This window comes from Hippocampus zosterae, chromosome 10, assembly GCF_025434085.1.
Source record: "Hippocampus zosterae strain Florida chromosome 10, ASM2543408v3, whole genome shotgun sequence".
NCBI lineage: Eukaryota > Metazoa > Chordata > Actinopteri > Syngnathiformes > Syngnathidae > Hippocampus > Hippocampus zosterae.
This window is the reverse complement of record NC_067460.1, coordinates 12976004-12996230: the sequence shown is the minus strand read 5'-3', so window position 1 is coordinate 12996230 and position 20227 is coordinate 12976004. Positions and strand designations below refer to the sequence as shown.

At 43.0% G+C, this 20227-nt stretch overlaps 1 protein-coding gene across 1 annotated transcript; it reads right to left on the bottom strand.

Annotated features, from left to right (window-relative positions):
• Positions 1-446: 446 nt before the first annotated feature.
• dhx36 (DEAH (Asp-Glu-Ala-His) box polypeptide 36) lies at positions 447-19429 on the bottom strand. The gene is made up of 26 exons (XM_052078655.1): positions 18920-19429; positions 18627-18784; positions 18371-18430; positions 17418-17703; positions 17302-17340; positions 16405-16575; positions 16244-16323; positions 15393-15467; positions 12911-13077; positions 12738-12819; positions 12524-12664; positions 11299-11404; positions 9812-9899; positions 8967-9022; positions 8790-8854; positions 8297-8440; positions 7952-8069; positions 6531-6629; positions 5527-5700; positions 5336-5422; positions 5169-5252; positions 4360-4459; positions 4171-4261; positions 3134-3254; positions 1225-1377; positions 447-980 (listed from the first exon to the last, which is right to left on the bottom strand). The coding sequence occupies exons 1-26, from the start codon at positions 19142-19144 to the stop codon at positions 735-737; spliced, it is 3216 nt and encodes a 1071-aa protein (XP_051934615.1). The 5' UTR covers positions 19145-19429; the 3' UTR covers positions 447-734.
• Positions 19430-20227: the final 798 nt, after the last annotated feature.

Genomic DNA, 20227 nt, shown 5'->3' with positions numbered 1-20227 from the left:
TGAAGCTTGTTTACTATTGTAAGTATAAAACCAAATCCTATTTTTATGAGAAAAGCTTGTCCATTGCTGTCAGGTATATATTTCTCCAAATTTGGACTGTTTCATTTTTTTTTCATTTTGTTTCAAAAATCAAAATGAATAGTTTCTCCCCACGGTCGTCCTTTATTTCTATGCATTATAAATCAATTTAAAGTGTTGAAAAAAGCTTAAAAACCAATATATTAACAATCTTAAACAAATTAGTGATTTTTTTAGCATATATTCGAGATATAGTCGGTGTCCGACGGTAGAAGATAACAATATGAGGTATGATGCGTTTTTTTGTTTTTATTTCCTGAAAAACAGTGATTCTTGAAAATGCAAGTTTTCCACCAGAGAGCAATGATGTGCGGATGTTATGGCAATGCGTCATGTATTTTGTGATCCCAGGGAGGAGTTGGATCAAATTAAGGTAAGACAAACACTGAAGAAGTTTTTATTTCATAACTCACAACCTTTCATTTACATACTAAATGAAAGGTCTTAGCAATTCTGTTCGTGTTTAAGGTGACTGTTGAGGAGACGCAGGCTGTAACATGATGTGCTATGAAAACAGTGATGCAAGGTGAGCGTTCCAATCGAAAACAAAAACCCTGCTTCCACTTTCGAGAATCCAGCTTGTAAGAAATGACCAAAAGGTTTCTAATAAATGCGGTGACTAACCTGCAATTATTTTACTCAGGTCTCACCCCAAGCTAATTGTCGTCATCATCGCCATCTTCATTGAAGTAAATGTGTTGTCCTCTGGGGGCCCACGTTCGTTCGTGGCCTCTGGCGCCACCCTCAGGCCCCGCCGCTGTTGCGGTCATCTCCTGGGTGGTGATGAGGTCAATGATGGCCGTGATGACGGCGCAATCTTTAGAATTATGGTTCTGCCAGTCCACAGGTGCCGGCTTGCGGATCTTGTCCTCTAGCAGGGAGTCCAGCTCTCGCTTTAGATTCTGCGGGAAGGATGACGAGAATGAAAGGCTGCAAAAAGCGACGAACAACCCCTTGAACCTCGTTTTTCACGGTGACATGTAAATTAATAAAAATGAATAAATGCATTTCAATGAAGTATTATTAGGGTAAAACGTCCAAAGTAATTGAACAAAAAAAAATGCTTGTCAGGACGGATTTACAAAAAAAAAAAAAGATAGCAATTCTTAATGATTGTATGTAATTTTATGTGCTTATCTGTCTTACCTTGACGAGGTGAGCTGTGCGTGCCGGCGACCTGAAGACGATCCACTGGTCCACGGCGATGGTCTCCTGGTCGTCGTCCTTCTGTATGGTGATGTCGCCTCCGAAGAACAGCAGCGAGAAGGGTGACACTTCGGTGCAGTCGTACAGGAAGATCTGAGGAGCCGCAGAAAAGTGTGACACACAGCCTGACTGGGTCTCTGACAGCGGCCCATTAGAGAGACATGAAAAGTGTCTGCCCGTTGTAAGAAGAAATGTCATCTTGTCCTCCCTTGCTTGTGGGGGGAGGAGGGGGGACACTTGAAAAGGTGGAAAAGTGAAGACGTGTGATGCAAGAGAGTCAAGATAAACGTTTAGGACTAAAAAGAAGAAAAATTGGTGCACCATTTGCCATCATGAAAATCGACCACCCAAGTAAAGCCTTTACCAAATGAACTGTGCAAGCATCTTTGAAGTCACATTTTCTTATCCATATTGGTGTTTATATTGCACTTAATTGAACGGCGTTTGGTTTTTTTTTCTTCTTTCTACCCACAATCTTGCTGCTGTAGACTGTACATTTCCCCCAGTGGAGCTGAGGCGTTACTAATGGGGCAAAGCTGTTGGTTGGGTGTTATCTTGTGGCACCGATATTCAATTATAAACCTCTTGGGGGGGGGGGGGTGGAGTAGTTGAGACAAAATAGACTCAGGTTAGGGTTTCGGGTTGGGGATGAACATTTGGGCAGTGGTTCAGGTTTATGGGTTGAGGCTTAAGTGTTAGTGTTCAGGATTAGGTCAGAAGGTTAGGGATTGTCTTAGTGTTTAAGGTTACCAGTTGGACTTTAGAGTTGAGTGGATTGGGGTAGGGTCGAGTTAAATTACAGTTCGAATTAGGGTTTAGTGGTAGGAGTTTGTGCTCGAGATTAGGGTTCAGAATTAGGGGTTGGAATTAATGGTACAATAAAATCTTGGAGGTTAGGAGTAAATCTGTCTTGGGTTTTGGGTGTTGGGTTTGGGCTAGAAGGCTGTGGATGAAACAGGGTGTTAAAGGGCGTGGAGGTTAGGAGAGAGGTGACATTTGGGCTAGGGTTTAGGTTTGAGTTTGGGGTGGTTCAGACTCGGGGTTGAGTTAAAGTTGAGGCTGGTTAGGGCTGGATTTGGGTGTAGGTTTTGGGTTAAGTGTTTACAAACTTGCTTGGGTCTAGAGATTTGGGATTGGGAGGTTAAAGCTTTCGGGGTTTTGATTAGAGTTAGGGCTTCATGATTGGAATTAGTTTCAAGAGAAGGGTATACCTGTATTTATGTGTGTATTCTCAACAAAAGGTCGTGGCTTTTCAAATCCACGGTGAAATCTATCAAAAAAGCCCAGGACATTGCAGAGGTTCCGCTTGGCGCAGGTAATAAATAAATCCTAAAAAGGCTGCTGAAGAGGCAGTCAGCATTAAGAAGCACATTTCTTCTTGGAAGCTACATTGACAATTACAATGCAGTAACATCACCAAAAAAAAAAGGAGGAAGAAAGTGGAGACAACCGCCGGGGCCCTGTGAAAAAGGAACGTGACAGCCCGCCACGGATGAAAGCATCACAGCACCTTAACGTCATCGCCACCCTTCTCTGACTCCCTACGGCTCTGTATGCGAGAGTGTGTGTGTGTGTGTGTGTGTGTGTGTGCGTGTGTGTGTGTGTGTACGCCGCTGCCGCTTCTGGCGCTATCTCAGATGGGTGAGCGGTGAAAGGTCGGCAGTTTTAGCCCGAATGAATATTTGATTAAAAGGCTCCCTTTCAACTGCCTTTCAAACGTTCTCATGCTTGAAAGACCCCCCCCCCCCCCCCCCACACAGTATCACTGTGTGAAAATGTAGTTGTAGCAAAATCCCACCTTTGCTGGGTTTTGTATAAAAAGCAAAGGTAGATTAAAAGTGCCCCTTACACTGCTGGTTCTCATTTTGAGGTGATAGATGAGCCATGTGTAGTTGAAGTTGGTCTCCTCATAGTTGACGGATTTGGGGTGGATGCACACCTTCCCGTCGTGCTTCGTGTACACTTTCACCCTGCAACAGAGAATGTGTGCCTTGTTATGAAAAAAATTAAGAACACTACAAATCAGTCAACTCTTGTGTCGGCTGAGGTGAAACTGAAGTTCTATCTAATATAGGGGTGAGTCACATTGACTGGGAAGCAAAACACGTGTCCCTCCTGGGTCACAATGTTCACCGCTGCCGCCTCGTTTTAAACAAGGCAATCTTCCAAACCAATTCAAAGCGAAACATTGATAGTAACAAAAAAATTTTAAGAGAGTTATATACAGGTATGATTCCTCTCCCATCTTTGTTACTGATTTGTTGCTTTGCGTTACTGTTGTATTCTTTAGTTGCTCCATGTACAGCACTTTGTGTGCAGCGATGGCTGTTTGAAAGTGCTCTATAAATACATTTGAGTTGAGTTCTGATGGCTAACTATTACAATTGTTTATTTAAACACAGAAAAATAAATACTAATGCTTTGGGATGCACGATAACTTTCTGGAGCTCTACATATGAAATCAAATAACCCAAAAATAATTTAAAGTTTACATACCCAGGCAGAATTTGTAAGATTGTAGTGGTGCTATTCCAAGTTATGCTTATCAAGCCAAACTTGGAGTAACTGTAGATTTCATTACAATGCTGCTGCACCACTAATCTGTTGTGGTTGTTTTTTTGTTTTGTTTTGTTTCGTTTTGTTTTGAGCTTTTAGCTCTGCCAGGGCGGCTCAGAGGGCAGCACAACTGTTGTGAGCATTGTAGACAGCCACGTTCCAAATGGCACGGCATGAGTCTGACGAAACCCTCACATTGACTACAGGGAACAAATCTGCTCCTGGCCTGACCGTCTGGTTTGGTCATGAAATAAACAACAAAAGTGAAAGAAAGTGTGAACATGTCACAACTTTTTTTGTATGGACATTAATGTTCATGATTTTGCTCACCCGGGCCTCTTTTTGCTGTGTGATGGTCGGATCATGGCGACTTTAGGATACAGACCGGCTACAATCACGGCTTTGATCAGCTTCTCATTATCTAAGGGAGGAAAGAAGATGGCCTCTTTATGTAAAACTGATCACACAAACACTTCAATCAATATTATTATTATTCGACAGCTCCTCCTATCTATCCACCTGAGTTGACATTCGAGTTGGGGTCTTTTGGGTCCTTGCTGCTGACGAAGCCTGTGTGCATGAGATGTTCGGCAAACTGACCCTTCATGTTGTGTAACATCTAAATGAGAAAGAAAGGAATGACATCACAGATAAAATGTACACGTGCTAACGAGGTGCACACATAAGCATGCCATGTTCAAAAAAGTGCATGATAAACCAACATTAAAATGCAAGTAGCGTAGTAGACCTAACAAAAATGACAATTGTTTTTTTTCTTGGTTAAAAAAAACATTTGATATCATAAGCCACTGTAACATTATGCTGAGTTTGAACATTAACGCTCTCACACATATAGGGAAATCTAAATAAAAGAGCAATAAAATAATGGTTCAATTAAAAAATATATTGAACATAAAAGGAACAAAAACTGTGCCTTCATAAAAGTTTAAAAACAAACAATACGATACATAAAAATGTACAAAAAAGTCGAACGCAATCAAACTATAGAGGCAGCGATTATCTTTGCATACCAAGCGAGGGAGCCTGTCACGACAATACGCAGTCCAAAGTGCTCACAATAATAATCAAATAAATACCAATTTTTAAAAGAAAAGTAATTACGGTCATTAAAATGTCACACCATGCAAATATCTCGATCCTCCCCCAAATATACAAAAATAATCAGTATGTTATCAATCCTTTATAATTAATACAGAAAAATACATTGTAGAAGTCTAAGCTACAAGATAAAACTGAGAAATATTTTATATGAGTGTGAAGAAGAAAAAAAGGTGTGGCAATGTGCTTTATTTATTTACTGGGATCACCTGGAGTGTGTTAGCAGACAGGAAGTTGTCCCAGCAGAACTCCCGCTCGTATCGGCCGCCATGCTGTTTCGCTTCCTGCCAGCCCTTACCAATCGTTGGATGACAAATGAAGACTGATTGATTTCTGGATAACGCACCACAAAAGGAGATGTGATTAGCTCTACTACCTGGAAAGCATTGACCACAGTGAGGTGATCACTTTTGGAGTTCCTGGACAGCACTTTGCGCCTCTTGTCTGCCATCTGCTCTTTGCCCTGAGAAGCAGCGAGTCACGAGATACAGTGAGGATATCACGTGACCATGCATGTACTGTATTGTTTCTGCTGCTGCCGCTTTCATGTGACGGTTGGAGACCGACCAGGGGTATGAAGAAAGGGTCTTTGAAGCTGAGGGAGGCGGCGATGGTAAGTACGGGGTCGAGGCAGCCAAGCAGAGCTCCGAACAGGATAAGCTTTCCGATGTGAGGTTCCACGGGAAGGCGAGCCAGGTGGAAACCCAGCGCCGTCAGGTTCTCCGAATGGTCCAAGGCGTTCTGACACACACGGAGATTAGACTTCGGCGAGGTGCTCATAGGTTTTATAAAGCGCTCGTATACCTTTTTCAAAGGAGACATATGCATTTTTTTCTCCACATTCAAACAGTTCCCCACACACATCTTACTGCTTGGCCAAAGCTGAGGACTGCTTAAGTTGCCATGACGACCAGGGGCAGAGTTAGGGCTATATCCCAGAGGAAAAACAGCAAGGGTTCATAAAAGCCATAAGAGGCAAAGACTAAAAGAAATTTGTTCATTTACTGCAAAAATAAATAGGACACACTCAAATTGGAATATCTCACAATACTTAAATCGGTCTTACTTGCAGAGGTTCTTGAATATACCCAAAAAGCTTTTTCAGCTACAACCTCATTCTCAGTTTTTTTTTCTTTCTTTCTCGAAAGTATAACGTCATTTCAAGCTGCAATAGTTCCTACTCAAAAGAAGGCAAACAGCGCGAAGCATATTGCCAACACTGTGCGCCAGAAATTTGCCAACTGATGAGACTGCACCTTCTTCAGCTTGTTATCATGCTCAGCTTTTTTACCCGACTTGTTCCAGCAGTCTTGTAGGTGCCTGTTAACTCGTCTCAGTTTCCAGAGCCAGTCTACTTGTGACCTCGTTATTGTTTGCAGATGAACTTATTTGTTACCTCTTCACATTCTACTACTGTATATGCAAAACATTTCTTTGCTTCACACTGTTGAATGAATAGTTCATTTTTAGAAAGCTTCCAAATTTGTTTACTATTCCAAAACCCAACAAAATGTTACTGGTAGTCTGGTGTGCTGAATTAAACATGCTTAACACACTTGGCTCTTTCTTACCAGGTCTTTGAGGTTCTTTATGGCCAGATTCACCGCCTTTTCAGTGGGAGGGTCCAAAGCTTTCTGTAGGAAGTGAGCGATGCCTCCGAGCTTTAATATCTAAACACAGAGTATAAAACCCATCACACACCAATACATCTGACAGACACAAATAGAAGAACGGTGGTTATAGTTCACCTGCTCAGCGAGCAAACCGATGAATTAAGTTCACCTCTCACCGGCTGGCTTCACTGTGAAAATGTATTCAAATGCCTCAAAGCTGAACCTCTGGAGCAACGTTGAAAACACACTCAATAAAGCTGCCGGTGCAAACACTCGACGGGAGTGAACTTTGCCTTTGTGTTCCATTAGTATGCACTGAGCCTGAGAGTGAGTGGATTGGGAGGCTTTAAACAGAGGATGGCAGAAATAAATGGCAATCCATCGCTGAAGAGGCGATGGCTTCGCCTCCTCCAGAGGGCGCCGCGTGAACAGTAAGTTCTTTGGGCTAAGTGCAGTTATTTAGATAAAAGAAAAATCTCTGCAGGAAAAAAACATTAATAATAAAAAAAACATTAAACAGGCTCTCCAAAAACTGGAAGGTCGATTGAGCCGATGCCTGACAAAAGGTTCTTTATGGAAAAGCCACACAAATTCAACGTCATTGAATCGACTGTATCAACAAGGAATGCAACATTAAATATCGTGACACAATATTATCACAACATGAATGTCACAATACTATTATTAGCACGATACTGTGCGCAGGTTGGAGACCCCACAAAATAAAATAACACCTAACAGCAGTGACAAAGAAATAGGCTTAGTCAGTCATATTATTATGGTCATGGTCTGTGCAGTTCACAAAGCAGAGTTCGGCTGAAGCAGGCAAATGTCCTGATTATAAGACGACCCCCTCTTTTTCAAGACTTCAGAAGGTTTGAAAAAATACTTTTTGAACACCAAATAAATTTTTATACAGAAAATATCTGAAACAAATGATTATAACAATATATTTGAGAGGAAAAGCATGTTATTTTGCCTCATTCAGATAATCTTAATATCTGAACATTTAAATATGTAAACTAAAGTGCAATCACATTGTAAATGAATGGCTTCTGGATTTTGAAATGTAAATGACATCATAACTTCTGCCGGTTGACCTGGCCAACCTTCGACCCACTTTTCTCCAGATTGTCTCTACGTTTCTCCATTTTCTGTTATCTCTTCTATTATTTTCTTCTCTTACCGCAATTTTTTATTTTTCTTCTTCGTGCTACCGATATTTTTCATTCTTCGCGAGAGGGATTCACTTTGGCCTGGGGAGTCAATGTGTCACACTGCTGAAAAATGTGGCTTTCCAACAACTCGGCGCATCCCAGAAGATGTGTGCTTTTGAGCTGTCCGCCTATGATTGGACCGCACGTTACGAGCAAACAGACCTTGATCTGCAGGCACAGCTCCTCCAGCGGAGTCCTCATAATTTCTGGTAATTGGTAGGCATCCAGAAGGCTGGCTCGGAGACCGTTGTACAGATGATAGCACTTCCCCGGGCACACTCTATGCATATGAATGATGACGAGAGGGAAAATAAAAGTTATGACAGGGAAGAAAAAAAAAGTTCAAATGAGAATCAATGACATGAAACTGCATTCAGCAAGCAACTTGTGCCAATTAGGCCTAGTTACACTCTGATGTTGGAAAGAGCCAACAGAAGCTAGTAACATTCTGGCCCTGACATCCATAAAATGGCCCCGGTGAGTAAACAAAGGCAAATACATACGCACCTGCCAGCACGCCCTTTCCTCTGCTTGGCGTTGGCCAGGCTCACCCACTCGGCCGTCATGGTGCTGATGTTGTTGTTGGTGTCGAAGTTGGTTTCCTTGATCTTGCCTCCATCGATCACAAAAACCACATCATCAATGGTGATGCTGAAAGAGATGAGAAGAGAAGAGGCGCGGGGAGTGAAAATTAGATTGGGATGAAATCAGCCGGAAAACCATTTCAAAGCAAGCGGTTCGAAAATGCGAAGTTTTGACTCAGAATCATGCTGCCCTCGGGGGGGAATTTAGTATCTATTTTTAGAGAAGTAATAGAGAGCGCGGACAGCTTCTTTAATTTGTGAGTGAGCACATTAATAAATCCCCAGTGAGCCAGCCCCGTTCAAGCCACTATCACATTTCTGAATCATTAACCGCTGCTTTGCAGACACTCAAGTGAAGCTGGAAAAAGCCTCGAGCGAAAATAAACTTTTGTCCTGGCAAGCTAGTTTACACTTACCTCGTCTCCGCTATATTGGTAGCGATCACAATCTTCCGCACACCAGGTGGTGGACGTTTGAATACCTGGGAGGGGCGGAGGATACGTCTGAGATTGGATTGCGGCAAAATTAAGGAGAAAACAAAATGGATGTTCGCTTGAGGGGTCAGAAGAGAGATGGAGGCGGCAAATACTGACCAGCGTCTGATTCACCGTTGGCATGAGTGAGTGCAGCGGAATGATGATAAAACGATCTATAACAACAGGAAGCACAAACAAGACAGTGTTGATGCTGGCAGAATACAAGTTCCTGCTGTGTTGAGCTGCTGCAACATGATAGAGCAGGGGTCTCAAAATCAATTGGAGATCAAGGCTGGGTGTGTCCGGGCCGCATCAAGTACTCCACAAAAAAGCGGCCCAAGTATTTAACCACCACGTCGCTGGGGAAACATTTTGATAGGTAACCAGAATCAAAGGAACTGAAGACAAGAGATTTTGGGATTATTGATTGAAACTTTGATGCTTGAACCATACAGAGTAAATGTTGTGTTCAATCTCAGCATCACTTATTCAGTTTATTGCGTTCGTCCGAGGCTAAGGTGTGGGTTAAAAAAAAAAAACTAAAATACACATTTGATAAAAATCTTTATTCTTAAAGTTGCAATAAGGAAAAACAGTTTGGGTTTGTTTTTGCTGAAATGCGCCCCCTACAGTGGCGAAGGATAGCTACCTTTTGAGTAACAATGCAAATTTTTGAAAATACATTTGATGATATCATCTTGGTGCGCAAGAACAGACTTTAGCACCAACGCGGGTGGCTGTGAGTGGTCCATGAGCGTGTTCTGGCTGGTCTAGTAATAATATTGACAAATGGTAAAGTAAATTATTCATGGTTGCCATTGTAATACCAGAAATGAAAAGCACATCTTTATAGCTTTTTGATGTTCCAATTATGGCATATAGTTGCTGTTATGATGATGCGTGATAAATCATCTTGAAAACGTGTATGTGTTTCATGTGTGCATGTGTGTGCATGCATCCACCTGATCTGAACATCTGTTGTGCCATCAGCAAGTCATTGAGGCTGCTGATGTTGTCCCAGCCTGGCAGGAAGACCAAGATGGCTCCTTCCTATTGGACAGAACAATGCGTCACATAGGAGTATCCAAACTAAGAAGAAATGAAGAAACTCTCATATTCTAGTTTGGCTTGGTCTTTGTCAAAAACACTTATTTCCTCCAAGCTTCTTATCTAGCACACTTTATCGCACAGGTTGGCATTTGCTGCCAAATTTATTGCAACGGCGTGTTGGGAGACAACTTGCGCCGGTCTATTTTTATTTTGTTATTGATGGCTTTTCATCATTTCAAAGCACCGCTTTTAGATATGAGAAAAAAATACACCCGGGGATGAAATTAAATTGGTTGGAAAATAACTATGCAATTCATCTTCTCAATAGGAGCAGACACGAAGAGCTGATTCTTGTCCGCGAGCATCGCTGTGTTTAAATTACAGCTCGTTATTTGCATTAGTCTCCAGATTCTTTTATTAGCATACGGAGGAATTAGAACGGCAATGTCTGTCATTTTGACTTACTATTTCCCCCCAACTGTCCGTTAACAGCTGCCCGAGTGTCTTATTGTGGAGCGCTGCAGTCATAATTAACCACTCACACAGGGCAGTTGGCCGCTTAGTCTATTAACCACCCTGTCATGGCCGATCAGTCGCATTCCTTTTCGGCCAGCTGACATACGCCGCCGTCAATCGGTTGCTCAGACTGACGGTCACGACGGCTTCTTATGGGACTCATGACACCGTCTCTCTGCGTTACTCACTTGTGCTTAATAGTCCTGCCGTCAAAACATCCCGACTATATTCCGCGGGCTATCCAATTGCTTATGATAATAAGTTCTTGGTTCTCCTCTTCTTCTTTTATATTTCTTTCAATATTACAAACCTGATGGTTTTGACCTTTTCCTCTGTCCGTTTATAATATATACCTACATTATAGCACACCACACCACACACACACCACAATATAGCACCTACATTACTCCACTGGATGTTACAAATGTTTGTACATCCATTATAATCAGCTTCCTTGTTTCAGTTGATTGTGATAGTGTGCCTAATATCAGCCAGGTTGCCTAGCAGTTTGTCTGTGCATTTATATTTTATCTAAAACAACAGAACTAAAGTCTTTGCAGCCACTGCCAATTAATATGCATGGCAACAGTAACAAAGGATGTTGGATGCAGAGCTGGAAAGAGACAAAAATAACGTGCGATGAACATGCACTGGGAGAGCATCTGTGCAATCGCTCATTAGCGCTGATCGCCTGCCCAGTTGTCGTGTCATTTTGTCTGACCTTATGTCACTGTGTGCTTGGATGCTGCCCGTGCTGTTGCTCCCATCTGCCCGATCTCCACACATACGTTCAGCAAGGATAATCACGCCGAGATTGGATTTGCTTATGCACGACCTGATTATGCGCAAGTGTACCTTCTGAAGTGTATTCAGGCAAAATCACCTCATCGTTGAGCACAATGTGGCGGATAAGTGCCAAGATGAGGTCCAAGTCAATCTTGTCATCGCCATCCAGCATCTCAAGAGCAGCGATGGTGCTCTCAGAGTATCTAGGGGAAAACAAATGAGATGCATGTCATATTACTAGAGATCAGCGTGACCACTCAAACATGATGGACAGGCAATTGGCACATGTCCATGCAGCAATGACCATACGTAATTTCCACTAATAACCCAAACTTCATTTGGCTATATGTAAAGACGTTAAGCTCATAATTGAGATATATCACTTCAACATACTCCCTTAAATCCATAAAGCACAGGTGTCAAACTCAAGGCTCGGGGCTAAAATGTGGCATGTCACATAATTTTAGGCAAATTCTGCACCTTCATGTTGGGCGGCTCGGTGGCCTATTGGTTAGTGCATCGACCTCACAGTGCAGAGGTACATTCCAGTCCCGGCCTCACTGTGTGGAGTTTGCATGTTCTCCCCGGGCCTGCGTGGGTTTTCTCTGGGTACTCCGGTTTCCTCCCACATTCCAAAAACATGCAAGTCAGGCGGATTGAACACTCTAAATTGTCCCTACGTGTGAGTGTGAGCGCGAGCGCGGATGGTTGTTTGTCTCTGTGTGCCCTGCGATTGGCTGGCAACCGGTTCAGGGTGTCCCCTGCCTATTGCCCGAAGACAGCTGCGATAGGCTCCAGCACGACCCTGGCGACCCTTGTGGGGATAAAGTGGTTCAGAAAATTGATGGATGGACTTCATGTCGCTTGCTTAAATACAAAATTACCAAGAATTTGAATTGAACTTTTTTAAATAAATAGATTTGTAGTTGAACAAACAACATTTTCCTGGATCCAGATTTTAAAAATGAGGTATCCATCAATTTGTTGAGTCTATGCAATAATATGTAAAAATACATCTATATGGGTTCACTGTCATGAGGGTCCTTCAAGAGAAACCAGAATTATGACTTGGCCCGTGATAAAAATGAGTTTGACACCCATGGCTAGAACATTACAGAAGGAGCACCAAAAGCATGAAGAGGTGAGTTTTCGGCAAGTTGCTGAGAATAGATTCCAAATTAAAAAACAACCCCCCCCCAAAAAAAAAAAACAACCAGGTAAATTTGTGGATAGCAAATATGTGAGGGTGAACCTAACCTTCAAACCTACAAACAACAAGTGAACCAAAGCTACTCATTCAAATTTGGCGTTCTTCAACCCACTTGGCCTGGAGTGTGCGAGCATAAGAAGACCAGCTCTCCTTATATTCAGCCTCCTTCTCCTCCTTCTCGGGTCTGGAGTGGCGCCCCTGCCAGAAGCCTCTTTTCCAGGCGGGTCGGCGGTCCTGGTTCTTGGGACGATACCTGGTGGGGGGAAAAAATGACATACAGGTTCAACGGTTACGTCTCACGGCTACGCGTAAATCAAATATTCTACCTGGTCATCTCCACAACGTCCTCGAGGAGGAACTCCTCCACTGGGAATGTCAAGCCTGGGATGTGAATCATGGGGCAACCGTCTAAAGCATGTGACCCAGAAAGAGCACAATTATGTACTAAGTTTAAAACATAAGCGCTGGAAGTTAAGACTTGTCATTTCGGAGGAAATACCAAAGTACTTGGAGAATTTCTCTGCATTGAGCGTGGCACTCATCAGAACAACCTTGAGGTCGTGTCGCACATCGAGTAAGTCCTTGACGATGGTGAGCAACACGTCTGAGTGCAGGCTTCTCTCGTGGATCTCATCAAGAACCAAGTGGCTAATACTTGATAACTGCCTGACAAGAAATAACAAAGTACAAGTTTTACGCATTTCATTTGATTTTTTTTCCACGGTGCTGTAACGGCTATGGTTTGAATGATGAGGTACTTTCATTTTCATTCTTGCTTGACTCGCGACGAAGGCGGAAACTTTTGCTTTCTGCTCCTGTCCCCCCCAACCCCACCCCCACCCTTCCCTGCTCGCCACTCAGTCCATGTGCTGTCTTTTGTGACTTTTCCTAGCCTCCTGTCATATTTTCATCCTAAAAACAAACATGGAATTGGTTGGCTGGTCTCTCGATGCCATCGACAAAATTTTCTCGATGAGAAGAGCAGGCAATTGGGAGCCTACTTGCCCCTCAGGGACTTTTGCTGCTGGGTACACCCTGATCCTTGGAAGAAGCGGAGAATGGTGTGCCTGTCAACACTGTCCGTTGAGGATGTGGATGACATCTATATTATTTGCCTTCTGATAACAGGTATGCTGCTGTTTGGTGTTGGCAGTTTCCTGATCTATCGCAAAATTCAACCGACGGGAGCGGCTCTATTGGAAGTGAAGAGGCTGCCGGTCTAAGGATGGCATAGTGCGGATGTGCGGAAACACTCAGACTGTGCTCAGCCACAAACTTGGAGCGTCTCTACAAGATGGTCAAGAATTTGGAGAAACTGGAATACGTGCTCAAATATTGACTGAAATCACGGATTTGGCTGATCGACGCGACTAAAGAGACATAAGCCACGGACTCAAGGCTGTCTTAAATTCTTGGGCAGCCTGCTACCAAAACAACATCAGCTATCTCGACCTTCCCCTGATGTAAGTATGCACGGAAGCTAGTCCCCCACCATCACCCCCTCCTTCATACATTCCCTTGTTTCACCGTCTTCATTGTTTATTATCTTGTGGCCTGTTGTAACTGTCAAATGCTTGTGCAGGAGTTTTTTGCCTAACTCAAATTATTCTCAAAATGAGGGTAGTTCGAGCGTGGTTTTTTTTCTCCCCCTCTCCCTCCCTTGTGGTTTCTTTCTGACTTCCGTGTTGAGTGAACGCTGGCGCGTTTTGGCTGCCGCTGCTCAACCCGTATTGTTTTGTGTTTTTTGTTATTGTAAAGTGTCCTTGGGTGTCTTGAAAGGCACTTATAAATAAAATGTATTATTATTATTATTATTATTATTAATGTGTTCACATTTGCCAGCTTGCACATGCTAATTGGCTACAATGATATGGTATGCAGTTCCAACATGAAATCAACATTGACCAAGACATTTTGCTTGAAATTTGACGGTTTGTTCGAGATTACTTTTTTCCATTTTCATTATTTACTGTGTAAATGTGTTTTTTTAATAGGTGTTATATAAATAGCCTTATAAGTAATAACCTAATAAGTTGCCTGTACAGATAATGGTGTTTAGGATGGCAACAACTATTGAGTGTGCATTGACCAGCGTTAACATGGAAGGTAAGAAAATAAGAATATTCTGATCAAGGCGAGGCTTTACCCCCATGATAATTAACTAGTTAGAGCCAGCATCTTGTGCAAATGTATCTCTAGGATTGTGCAGAGGTACCGGGTTCAATTCCAGCTCCAGCCTCCCTGGGTGGAGTTTGCATGTTCTCCCCTGGGTGGGTTTTCTTCGGGTACTCCGGTTTCCTCTCACATTCCAAAAACATGCATGGCGGCTGATTGAACACTCTAAATTGTCCCTCGGTGTGAGTGCGAGCGTGCATGGTTGTTCGTCTCTGTGTGCCCTGCGATTGGCTGGCAAGCAATTCGGGGTGTCCCCTGCCTACTGCCCGAAGCTAGCTGGGATAGGCTCCAGCACCCCCCGCGACCCTTGTGAGGATAAGCGGATCGGAGAATGGATGGATGGATGGATTCAAACTGATGCGATCTCTGTTTGGTACCATCGGTGCTCATCTGTAATTAAGTTATTGGGTTCTCCAAACTTAAAAGTATCAAAGTACTGTACCAACCTCTGGGCACAGTGCTGTGCAAACATGAGGAATAATAGTTGCAGTGTTTTTGTCAGGCTGCCCGTGGTCTTAAAATGACTCACAGGGGTCAAGTCGTGCCAACTTCGGGATGAGCACAGTTGAGATAACAAAAGTTGGCACTCTCGCTCCCGAGCGAGGTTACTTGTGATGCGAGCAAGAGCAGGCGGGGATGACTCAACTGTGTTTGTGTGTGTTTTACTCTGCCTAAGAGGATGTGGGGTCCATACTAATGTGTCTGGCACTGACAGCAAGCACAAATCAATGAAGTCGAGTGACACAGAGGGAAGAACGAGCAGCCGAAATAGTCGAAAACGAAATGCTGCAAGGAGGGACACTCACGGGTCAGAGCGAAGCCACTGAAGAATAATGCCCGTGGTACAGTACAGGACCGAACCTTGTCTCCGTGGTAACTGGCTGGGGAAAGACACAAATAAAGAAAAAAAGCATTTTCCAAATTAGGTTTTAATAAAATTTACAGCCAACCGAGTCGAAAATAAAGTTTGGCATTTTGCAAAACCATCTCTGTTCTTTAAATGTGTAGAAAAGACCAAGACAGGAGACCATGATGTTTGTTCCTCATATTCTGACAGGTGGTGTTCATTATTATCGACTATCTTTCTTGCTTTCATCTCCTCTATCATTCATCACGCACCAGCTGTCTCCAGCACAACTCCAATTTATGGAGTTTTCATTTTGTACACTGATCCACTTACAATAATAAGCCACAGCCTTAGTGGCACCTGCCCAAAATAATGAAATCCAAAACATGAGTGGATCATATTCAGACTTTTTTCTAACACATTGATTCACCGTCATTTGTACCGCTGCAGAGCAATTCTGGTCTATAGTCATACCTAGAGTCAAGCTTTATCAATAGAGTTACATAGAAAACACAAACTTCCTTTAAAAATTAACCTAAAGAAAAAAAATAATGATTTGAGATAAAAGAGGAGAGAGTGAAGTCTAAGTACCGTAAGTTCCAAAGGGTATCATTTTGTACATCATGAAGTCAGGCATTTGAACAGGGGTGCGTAGTCTTATTATATTCTCTGTATTGGTCATCTCAAATGCACGATATACAACATCAGCAGCAACAACACATGCCTTCTTTGCTTGTCATTTGTGAGCTGTCCAATCAAGAAAAAAGATAAGAACTTGGAAACGCGTGCCATGTTGAATGTACAATTTACCTCTGCAAGCGAATTTGGTAACCACACGAATTCCCACCGCCAACCTTTTCCGCCCTCTCAGCAGCCACACGCTCTGCGACCTGCGCGAGGCACAAATGGGCAAATTAAGCAGAACGTCGAGCAGAAGCGACGACATGAGCTACAGTGCGGAGACGCCGTACCGAGATGGCGCTGATGCGACGAGGCTGCGTGCAAACCACGCGGCACATCGAGCCCATGCCGCGCTTGATGTGGTCATCCAGGATGAACTGAGTCACCTGGGTGGTTTTTCCGCAGCCCGTTTCGCCGCTCACCACCAACACTTGGTTGGAGTTAATGAGCCGGACCAGCTCCTGATGGCACGTGATCGGATTGAGAAGACAGGAAAGTACGGTATCAACGTTTGTCCAGTGGTGCCTTGAGATACAAGTCACCCAACTTAATTTTGGGAGATTCGAGCTGTCATTGGGGAGATATTTCGCCGAGACTTGCAAGCACAATCACGAGAACGAATCAATTCGCAATCAGCAGCTTTCTGGCAAATAATGAACAATTCTTGAAAATTAAGGCTGCTGTTTAAGACCACATTTAGTTAACGTTTACTGTCAGACCAAAACAAAACATTGTGGTTTTAGAGCAAACACGTATCTGAACACAAACGGTGGAGCAACACATAGACCTAATAAAACAACTCTGACTACAAAAAAGGACAATGTAATCCAGCATCTTTCCGAGACACTTACAGCAGCAGTACAAGTACTATTCTTTCGGGGTTTGGTGGATTTTTTTCATGTTGATGACTATTCTGATCGTACTATTCTTTGTGTTTGGCAGAAGGAGTTGTGCTAAAATGGATTGCAGCATTAAGTCATGACACACAAAATGCTTAATTCTTTACATTCTATTGTTGTTGTTAATACGCGATAGTTGAGAAGTGTTTTTAGCGGAGGCGGCTTTAACAAACCAATGGCATTTCCACTCATTTCAATGGGGAAAGTTGATTTGAGTGTCGAGCAGCGTCAAAGCACAAATTAAACTCGATGTAACTCGATACACCACTGCATTCAAAATGAATGAACCTCTTTCTTTCCATACGATGGCAGCTTCTCTCTGAACATCTATGGAAAGGGACAGAGATGCATTACTAAGCATTGAATAGCAAGGAGAGGAACACCAAATGCTCACAAAAACTCACCAGCATTTCCTTGTACTTTGGGTGTGTTTTTTTACTTTGCAGATCCCTCTTCAATGACTCATCCAGCGAAACGTCTCTGGCTATTTTCTGGAGTAAGAACTCTAGATCTTTGTCTTTCTCCCTGTCTTCACCCCCCTTCATTTGCTGCTGCTGCTGCTGCTGCTCCACATCACCATCATCATCATCATCATCACGATGGTCATTGATGTCATCATCAGCATCATCGTCATCATCATCATCCCAAGTGTCAGGGATCTCATCTTTAACAACTGCCTGAGAGATTGAACTAATGGGACAAAATGTGAAAATAAAATGAGATAGCATGCAGACTCATCAATCATTTGTAATTAGGAAATAATGTCAGTTGGTATTCGGTGTGCTTGAATGCCACATATGTACATAAATAGTAGTCACAGCTCCAAAACACACCATGCCTCAATTAATCATCCACTGACAGAGATAAATCGGTATTATGCATTAGTTTTCTCCCGCCAATTTACAATATTCACAGGTCTCATAAAATGTCTGTGACAAGGCAAGCGTAGGGAAAGAATTTGCAAGAAGCACTGAATTATAGAACCACGAGGCAGATATTCTAATTAGCCCACCATTCTGCCCTTACTGTGACATTCTTTCATTAAATTACCCTAACGAAGATGAATTACAGCACCTTCTATTTTTTTAGCCTCATTCAACTCAGCCTATTTTGAGGGGACGCATGTCTCATGCAAATAAGGCACTGCTCACCCTATTCTCCTCGAATCTGGGCGTGGTGCCAACATGATTTATGTGTGCCCTGCAAATAGCTGGCAAGCAGTTCAGGGTGTACCCCGCTAACTGCCCGAAGACAGAACTCTAACAAACACCTGGTACTCTCTGCAGTTGAGTAAGTAAAAGACCATCTGAGGAAATGCAGTGGGTACCGGTTTTTGTGTGTTGTGTCAATGTCTTACCCCTGCTCCTCAAATTTGATTCTGCCTTTTTCCTCTTCAGTCATGTCTCCGTCAAAGTAGCTGCAAATAGTACATTGGTCACAGTCATGCCTATGTCAACATCACACCTTTTAACCAGACATCTATAGCCTACTTTCCATGTTCATCACAGTCTTTTTAATTCGATTTTACAAGGGGACAGTTAATGTCACATTCCCTCAAGTTTGTACTGTACTGTCTATCTCTGCCTAAAATCCATCATGTTAAAACTTCTCACCAGTGACTACTTTTACTGGGAGTTGCACGCCAGCCGTCCAATGCAGAGCCTCCCACACCTCTGTTTGGTCTTTCCAGAGCTGACTGGTCATTCTGGACAGAGTCGAGCAGCTTGATAATGTGCTGCTCTCTGGCCTCATCCATCTGGACCACTGCCCTCTGCACACATGCAGGCAAAAACGGAGCATTAATGCGGTAAATGCAAGTTCTACACGTCATCCGAGCACAGTATGTATGCTCCGAGCAAATCCAGACAAATGGACCCTACACTGAGAGGGGAAAAAACATACATACCGATCGTCGGTCTGCTTGTTTCTTTTTCACGGCTCCGAATTTTGCATACCACAAGCCAATCTCTCGGCCCTTCAAATGTGAAGGATGGCGACCACTGGCGTTGTCCAGGTCGAAGCTGCCACCATTCCCACCTCCCCGGCCGGCTCTTTCTCTGCTACCATCACGGTAGCCTCTACTACTACCTCCTCTTCTGCCTCGACCACCGCCTCCGTATTTAGAACTCATACCGCCGCTAGAAACACAAAATAACAGAACTTGTCAACGCCACTGTATGCAAGCAGCATTAGCATTAGCTTGGGACTATGCGGTGCAGCGGCACGAACGGAAGCTAAGATTCAAAATGAAACAACACTAACATTAACGTTTACGAAACACTTGTCTAATCTTCCTAATATGTCGATTGGAAATAACGCAATAAACCAGCCGTTAGCTATTCATGCGCTTGGTACTATCTGGCGTGTCGCACATTTTGACGTCACTGTTCGTTGTAGTTTGGAAATGAAAATGACGTCAGGGTCTGTGATTGGTTAAAGCAGGCAAGGGTGGGAGGACGGATAGAGAGATAGATCGCTTGATCGATAGCTAGATTGACTAATACCTAACAAAAATAATTAATTTAAGCAGAACTAATATTCACCTGACAAAATGAATAAAAATCAACGACTTGCAACATATCGACTTATCATACTGCTTATACATGGCTTGCTTTTTCTGTTCAAGGCACTACACTATGCATTTCAACCCCACAATTTCAAAAAGTTCTCAAGTGCGCCCCCCTCCCCCTTTTTGTATGTGTACTGTTTGGCTAAAAATAATTTAGATTTGAAATCAAGATTATGTCCTTAAAGTACTTAATTTTTGAAGTAACTCATTCAATCTTTCAAGGTAATTTTGGCAAAACTGTCAATAAGAAAGTTGGCATGATTATGCTCCTGATAATTTTCATTTTTTGATGCTGCTTATTCTCAGTTGCAACCAGTGGACAGCTCTCAAGACTTTCTTTGTTGAATTCAGCTGGAATATGGCAAATTTATAAGAAATGAAGCACCCGTTGCTTTTTATCTCACTGACACTTTACAACCTAATGGTGTACATTTTACATGTGTAAAAACATGAGGAGGAGAGATGGAAGTTGTGACTGAGTCATTTGTGCCATATGATGAAAACCTTGCACCCAACGTTCACCTCCTCCTCATCCTCCTCCACCTTGCTGCTAATTAATTAGTTCCTGCTAATTGCTGCACGAGATCCTTTCACACAAAACCCAATGCAGTGTCATGGCAATCCCACTGCAAGCATCAGCTTTAC